The 7,471-nt window shown below is 64.9% G+C and overlaps 1 protein-coding gene across 1 annotated transcript; it reads left to right on the forward strand.

Annotated features, from left to right (window-relative positions):
- Nucleotides 1-482: 482 nt before the first annotated feature.
- Nucleotides 483-7,216, forward strand: PRR5 (proline rich 5). The gene is made up of 5 exons (XM_006109200.3): nucleotides 483-679; nucleotides 917-965; nucleotides 1,862-1,919; nucleotides 6,483-6,574; nucleotides 6,932-7,216. The coding sequence occupies exons 3-5, from the start codon at nucleotides 1,883-1,885 to the stop codon at nucleotides 7,199-7,201; spliced, it is 399 nt and encodes a 132-aa protein (XP_006109262.2). The 5' UTR covers nucleotides 483-679; nucleotides 917-965; nucleotides 1,862-1,882; the 3' UTR covers nucleotides 7,202-7,216.
- The last annotated feature ends 255 nt before the right edge of the window (nucleotides 7,217-7,471 follow it).

The raw sequence follows: 7,471 nt of genomic DNA on the forward strand, positions 1-7,471 counted from the left end.
GATCGGCTGCCTCCTGCACGCCCCACACTGGGTATTGAGCCCACAACCCGGGCCTGTGCCCTTGACTGTCGTAGAACCGTGACCTCCTGGCTCACAGGTCGAGGCTCAACCTCTGAGCCGCGCCCGCCGGGCTGGGCAGCTTCTGTTTAGCCCAGGGGTGGGCAAACTTTTTGACTCGAGGGCCACAATGGGTTCTTAAACTGGACCGGAGGGCCGGAACAAAAGCATGGGTGGAGTGTTTGTGTGAACTAATATAAATTCAAAGTAAACATCATTACATAAAAGGGTACGGTCTTTTTTTTTTTTTTTTAGTTTTATTCATTTCAAACGGGCCGGATCCGGCCCGCGCCGTAGTTTGCCTACGGCTGGTTTAGCCGATTCAAAACGAAGTGCCGGGAACTGTCAGGTGATGGCAGGGCCTTTCTTTTGAGAGTTCGCTCTGTGCCAGCCGCGTGCCCTGCACTTTCCATGCCTCACACTCCACAGCGCCTGAGGAATGGCCACCTTATCATCCCATTTTACAGATGGGGAAACTGTGGCACGGAGAGGTCGTAGTTCGCTCGAGGTCAGAGGACTGGTCACTGGAGCCGGGACTTCGGCCCCTGACTCCAGCGCCTGTGGGTCCTTCAGGGCTGTCCCCACCCCAGCTCTTCCCCACCGTGTGGCCACATTAAATTAAGTGAGTTGAATTGGGCGTTAAATCCATGACTGGCCATTCGCGGTGATCCCACGAGAGCCTGTGACCAGCCGTCCACGGCCCCATTTCCCGAGGTTTCCCCTCGGTTCTCGAAGCTCGTTTGTGCGGTGAGGCTGCGCCCTGCCTGGAACATTCCTGCTCCTGGGCCAGGAAGGAGGGGTCCCAGGGCGCCCTCTGACCCCCACTCTCCCTCACTTTCCTCTCCCCTCTTGCCCACAGGCAGCTGCTGAAGACAGAGCTGGGGTCCTTCTTCACGGAGTACCTGCAGGTGGGTGGTCTCGTTCCCAGGCGGGTGGTCCCGCTCGCCAGGTGGGTGGTCCCGCTCACCAGGTGGGTGGTCCTGCTCTCCGGCCCGGCTGGGATTGCTTCCTGAGCTGGCCAGGAAAGACCGGGGCTCACACACCCTCAGTGGGCACCTGGTGCACGAGGTTCCAGGGCCTCTGCCTCATCATGACTCAGTTTCCCCATCTAGCCACTGCTGAGGGTTGTGAAGGTTAAATAGCCCTGTGACCTTCACCACTAGCACGGTGCCTGGCACGTGGCAGGACTCGGGGCCTTTGTTATTACTGGCCCCCCTCCTCCTGAGCCCCAGGCCCCGCCCCCCATAGCCCCATGTCACGGGGATGGAATCTCACACGTGGCCTCTGTGTCCGCTTCCTTCGCTGAGCACAGCGTGCCCCTCTGGCCCAGGCGCTGCGTTCCCTTTTACAGCCGAATAACACCCCATTGTGTGCCCCCCCTTTGTCCACTTGCCCTGGGGGGACACGGGGGCATGTGCACCTCTTGGCTGTTGTGAATGGGGCTGAGACCCCTCAGCCGGTGCCCAGGGCGCGGCCAGGACCCCTGTGGGTGAGCCTCCGTGACCCTCGTGGCCGCCCTGTGTGCTCCAGCGCCCTCCCTGGCCGTGGGGGTGAAGGCAGCCTGCCTGCCGGCTCAGCGGAGGCTCCAGGCGCCACCTGTCTTTGGGGTTGTCCCTGCGGCCACCTCCTGTCTCGTGACAACCCCTGGTGGGTCCGTTGTCCGTGTCCTCCCAGGCGAGCTGAGGGTCAGGATGTGGCGGTGGGAGGTGGCATGTCGGTGAGCCCCTTCCCGCTGGGCCTCAGCTGTCCCCCAGGAAGCCCCGGGCTCTCTCAGGCGGTGATGGCGTCTCTGTGTCCCTTTCAGAACCAGCTGCTGACGAAGGGCATGGTGATCCTGCGGGACAAGATCCGCTTCTACGAGGGTGAGTGGCAGCCCAGCCGGACCGTGCGCTGGGCCACGCTGCTGGCTGGGTGGCTGCTGGGCATCGTGGCTGCCACCAGGGAGGGTGGCACAGCAGGTGGGCCCGTGGGAACCGTGGACTGCCAGCCTCGCCTGGGCCTCCAGGGCTCCAGGTGGGCCACGGGGCCCTCCTGGTCGGGAAGGCTCAGAGGGACAGAAATGATGCGTCAGGGCGGCAGGGCTGAGGCCTGACCCCCGGAGGGGACCTCACTGGGGAGAGCCTCTGCCCCCCAACTTGCAGGGGCCCAGGAGGCCTGAGAGGTGTCGGAGAGAAGGCCCTGCCTCACCCCCAGCCCACAGCAGCCTGGGAACCGCAGGCCTGAGGGGAAGAGGCTGGAGCAGGTGGCTGACGCCTGGGGGGAGCAGCTGGAGGGGGCTCCCTGCGGGCATGCTGGGAGTGTTCTCTTTAATGCCACACCCACCCCATGTGGCCTCTGGGTCATTGTTCCCATCACCCAGCTGGGGAGCGGTGTACTGATGACGGGCGGCTTGTCCCTGGCCACACAAGAAGGAGGGGAGGCGGGATTCGAACCCCGGCCAGCCTGCTCCAGAGCACACACCTTTGCCCTCTGGAGCCCGTGAGTCCCAGCTGGCCTCTGCCCGGCTCAGGCCTCAGCAAGTAGGGAGGGTCCTGCCCAACCACCCTCCTCCAGGCCCTGAGTCTCAGCGGGCGTGCCCAGTCCACACCCTCGGACTCCCAGTGTCCGCGGAGCCACAGCCGAAGGGTGTGCCCCCTTAGGGAGAGGTCAGGGGATGGGAGAGCCCAGTTCACCCGATGCGCCTTTGCAGGTAGCGCCTTCTGTGCCCAGGCCGGGGCTGGGTTCCGGTTCCATACACATTTGCTGAGCACCTACTGTGCGCGGGGCACAGAGCACATGCCTGTTCTGTAGACACTTTCCTGCCTCTGCTAACTCACTGGGTCCCCCAGCAACCTGTGCAGGAGGTACCATTGTTGTAGCCCCTGATCATAGGGGAAACTGAGCCACAGTGGGGTTCAGGAGCGCCCAGGCCACGCGGCTGCTACACGGCTCCTGAGCCCACACTCCTCTTTCCGCTGCTCCAGATGCATCCTCGAGTCCTCACTCTGACCTGGAGAGAAGGGGTGTTGTTCCATTTTGCAGAGGAGGAGACTGAGGCCTGGCGGGCTGGCGGCTCTGGGTGAACTCCGAGCTGCGTGCCCCATTCCTTCCACAACCCCCCTCCCCTCCCCCCTCTCCGGGGCACAGCGGGCGGAAGCTGCTGAGGCAGGAGCCTGAGAAGGGCCACAAGGACCTCAGCTGTGGGGCCGGGAGGTTCCGGGCCAGCTTCCTGGAGGAGGCAGCACGAAGTCTGCAGGCCGGGCAGTGAGGGTTTGGCACCTGGCGGAGACGCCCGCCCACGCCCCTCTCCTGACTCGGCACATTCCCGTGGAGTCCGTGCCTCCCACCAGCGCCAGCCCAGGGCAGTGGGGATCCTCGGAGAAGGGGAGCTTTGTGTGGCTGGGTGGAGTCCTGCCCACAGCGGCCGTGTCCACCAGGCCGCCAGCGAGGAGCGCCAGCCCCGTCCAAACCCCCTGGCCTGAGGGACAGGCCCGGAGCCCGTTCTCATCCAGCCAGAGACGCAGCCTTTCCTTCTGGCTCAGTGTCCCCGTCTTGAGACTGAGGGGTTGGCCGGGCTCCATCCACATGCTCAGCACGTGCCAGCACCCAGGTGGCCCTGGGGACCTGAAACGGAGGAGACCCAGGCCTCACAGCCATGTGGGGATGCCAGATGGTGAAGTCCAGTGTGCTGCGTGTCAGGGTGAAGGGTTGGTTTCATTGGCAATCCGGGAGGGCTGCATGGAGATGGCGGCCCTTGAGGAGAGCCTCAGAATATAGTCTGTTCTGGACGACGTCTGGCCCCCTTCGGCCCTGCAGTGGAAACAGCAACCGACCTGTCACCCTGAGAACAGCCTCGAGAGCCTCCCACCCCAGTTTGGGTCCCAGGGCGAGTTCTTCCTGGAGACGGCTGCCTGCGCCCAGCCACATCCTCGCCCGTGGCTCTGATGGACAGGGTGGCGGCCCCTGGGACGGCCCCAGACCCTCACCACTGCTCCTGTCGCCGCCCCCATGGAGGCCTTGAATGTGGGCTCCCAAGCAGAGTGATCCCTGCAAATGAGAAGCCTGGAGGCCGGCCAGTAGGTGGAGGCTCCTCCCCGGGACGAGTCCCAGGCTGTCGTTTGGTGGTCTCAGCGCGATGGCTGATAGGAGTGGACTCCAGCCGCAGCCAGGATGACCCCCTCAGCAGCCAGCCCCGTGGTCATCACCGTCCCTGGGGACTCCCCGAGCCGGGCTGAGACCTGAGCCGGCATCCAGAACTGAGAGTCGGCCCTCAGCACGTGGCAAAGGAAGGCTGACCTGCCCCCGGGACAGAACGGCTTGGGCCACAGCCGCTGCCTGGGCCCTGCTGAATGTCAGCAGGGACATGGCCCACCCGGTCATCGTGGCCACAGCCACACCCCTGAGCTCCTGTTCGTAGCCCCGTGCAAGTGGGACAGCTGTTGCACCCATTTTACAGAGAGCCACACTGAGGCTCAGGGTGCGGGGCTCCCCTGGGGCCCCACAGCAAAGCTTCAGCTCCGTGCTGCCCGACTGTCACCCCCAGACCTCAGTCCCCAGCAGGGATCCTGGCCAGTGGGTGAGGCCTTGCTGCCCAGCCTCGGCCAGCATGCAGCTCCGTCGGGCCTGGGCTCCGTGTGTTACGTCTCCTTTCCATGGCCTTTCCGCTCCGGGGCCTGGAGGGTGTCCTGAGCCCGGCAGACGCTGGCCTGGCCCACGCCCCGGGCACCCCACGCCGGCCTAGCGACAGCTGCCTTATTGCTGACGGTGGCGGGGACCTGAAGGGACCTTTGTGTTCGGGCAGAGCCTCTGGGGCCGCCAGCACCCGCCTGTCCCGCCGCAGACCCAGGTGGGCCCCGGGGAGGACGGGGACTGGCTGCTTGGCAAGGAGCCCCAGTGCCGGCAGACGGCCGAGCACAGAGGCCGGGCCCCCGTCACCGCCAGGCTGGACTGGGCGGCCCCAGCCAGGCCCCCTCCCGGAGCCCAGCACCGACACAGACCTGGGCTTTACAGGCGGAGGGAGCGGGGCCCAGAGCGCAAGGAAGTGAGAAGAAAGACCAAGGCTCTTGTCTGACTCTCGTTCCCATGGAAACCTCCAGCGGTCAGACAGGAGCAGTGCAGTCTGGGAGACCTGCCCGCTGGGGGCACTTGCCTCTCCTCACCCAGAGATGCCCACCGCGCCCCTGCTGGTGCCTCGTTGGCTTCCAGGTGGGGGTCGGCTCCTCCCGCCCCGGCAGCCCCTCATCCCAACTCTGCTCTTCCCAGTGGGAAGGCGAAGGGTCCGCACTTTGCATTTCCTGGGGGCCCGGGCCAGCCCGGGGGCCCTCAGCTGCCCCATCCCCCGGGGTGGGTCCCCTGAGCATGGCACCGCTCCTCCTCAGGCACAAGTGCCTGCAAAGCTGGTCCAACCGCCTGCTTCCCGCACGTCTCCTTCTGTGGTCACACCCAGGATGTCGGTCAGTGCAGCAAACACCCTACATCAGCTTGGATCACACCTCCTCTCCTCTCCTGCCTGGGGCGTGGCTGTGGTCGGAAATGGTCTCCCTGCTCCCCGGACCGCGCCCCCCTCAGGCAGCCTGGGTGTCAGGGACCCAGGCCCTTGAGAAGGACCTTGAACCCCTTGGAGGCTTTCTCATCACTTGTCCAGTGAGGCGACCCCCTGCCATCGTCCTCATAACTGCTGTTCAGTGCCCTGCTTCCCTGCCTGCAATGGGGCTGGGACTCCGGGTCCCCAGGGGAGGGCCTGGCACCGTGTAGATCAGGGGTCCTCAAACTACGGCCCAAGGGCCACATGCAAATACAAATATTGTATTTGTTCCCATTTTGTTTCTTTACTTCAAAATAAGATATGTGCGGTGTGCATAGGAATTTGTTCATAGTTTTTTTTTAAACTATAGTCCGGCCCTCCAACGGTCTGAGGGACAGTGAACTGGCCCCCTGTTTAAAAAGTTTGAGGACCCCTGGTGTAGATGTTCTATAGATGGACAGACTGGTGGGAGAGTGGAGGGAGGGAAGGAGAGGCGCATGGGTGGGAGGGTTCCTCAACTGCTTGGCGGGTGGTTACGTGAATGAGACGAGGGGAGACAAGGACGTGAGCAGAAGCTCCTGTTGGGGGGGGCGGGGGGCGGCACTTGTACAGGTCTGGCCCCTGTGTGGGTCTGGTGTGGGCAGGACCGGGGACCGGCAGCGAGTCCACACCAGCACTTCCCCTGCACCAGGCCCTGTTTAGCTCGTTTCATTCATCTTAATGGGGAAACTGAGGCACAGAACGGTTGGAGTGGACCCCGGGCCACCGAGCTGCCAAGGGCTCTGGGCCCTGCCTCAGGCGCCTCCAGGCCCGGGACCCAGCCTGAGCAGACGGGAGATGACGTCCCGTCCGGTCCGACCCGGGGGGTGTGAGTTTGTGCCGCGCCTTTCGGGACGGGCAGTGACGGCTCCTGTGCCCACAGGACAGAAGCTGCTGGACTCGCTGGCGGAGACGTGGGACTTCTTCTTCAGCGACGTGCTGCCCACCCTGCAGGCCATCTTCTATCCGGTGCAGGTGAGCAGCCCGACGGCCCGGGCCCCCCGACCCACGGTGACTGCCCGGCCTGGCCTCACTCAGACTGCCCGGCCTGGCCTGGGGAGGGACACCTTTCTGCCCCTCGCTGCCTTTGCGGGCTGTCTGCACCCGTAGCACGGCCAGGCACGCTGCCCCTGGCCCTCTCAGAACCTGCTTCCCATCCACAAGATGGAAATAAGGCAGCTCCTTCCTAAAGGCCCTACAAAGCCTGAGCAGCACGTAGTAGGCCGTGCTCAGCGCACAGCAGGGGCTCTGTGTGTGACAGGTCAGTGGGTCCCTGCCCCTGTGTCTGGGGTCGCCCGTGACTGGTGGGCGTTGCGCATTCTGTGTCCGCAGGGCAAGGAGCCGTCGGTGCGCCAGCTGGCCCTGCTGCACTTCCGCAACACCATCACCCTCAGCGTGAAGCTGGAGGACGCGCTGGCCCGCGCCCACGCCCGCGTGCCCCCCGCCATCGTGCAGATGCTGCTGGTGCTACAGGTGGGCACCCGGCCGGGCTCGGGCAGATGGTGTCTCAGGCCAGGCCCCCAGAGGCAGCGCCGAGGAGGACCTGGGTCCACACGAGTCACAGATGGGATGCTGTCAGGAGGAACCTGGGGCGGGGAGTGAGCAGGAGCAGGAACGCAGCTGGCACACTAGGGGGCGGGGCGCTGGGCAGAGCCCAGGTTCTGGGGGAGGTCCCGGGAGTGTGACCAGGACCAGCGTTATCCCTCCTGGGCAGGGCGGGGCCTTCCACCTCCTCAGTCAGCCCCTGGGGCTGTGGGCCGCCTCCCCCACGCCCCACGGCAGTCCCCACCTCTCTGGGGGGGAGGCTTTCATCTGAGGGGGCAGCTCTGGGGAGGGGGCAGCTGCGAGCGGCTGGCAGCCACACTCCTGGCA

The sequence above is a fragment of the Myotis lucifugus genome, unplaced genomic scaffold (genome assembly GCF_000147115.1).
Source record: "Myotis lucifugus unplaced genomic scaffold, Myoluc2.0 scaffold_6893, whole genome shotgun sequence".
Lineage (NCBI taxonomy): Eukaryota > Metazoa > Chordata > Mammalia > Chiroptera > Vespertilionidae > Myotis > Myotis lucifugus.

Coding starts and splice junctions, on each gene's coding strand:
- PRR5 (XM_006109200.3), top strand. CDS start 1,883: ATGGTGATCCTGCGGGACAAGATCCGCTTCTACGAGG. Junction 1,920..6,482: donor CAAGATCCGCTTCTACGAGG/GTGAGTGGCAGC, acceptor CTGTGCCCACAG/GACAGAAGCTGCTGGACTCG. Junction 6,575..6,931: donor CCATCTTCTATCCGGTGCAG/GTGAGCAGCCCG, acceptor CTGTGTCCGCAG/GGCAAGGAGCCGTCGGTGCG.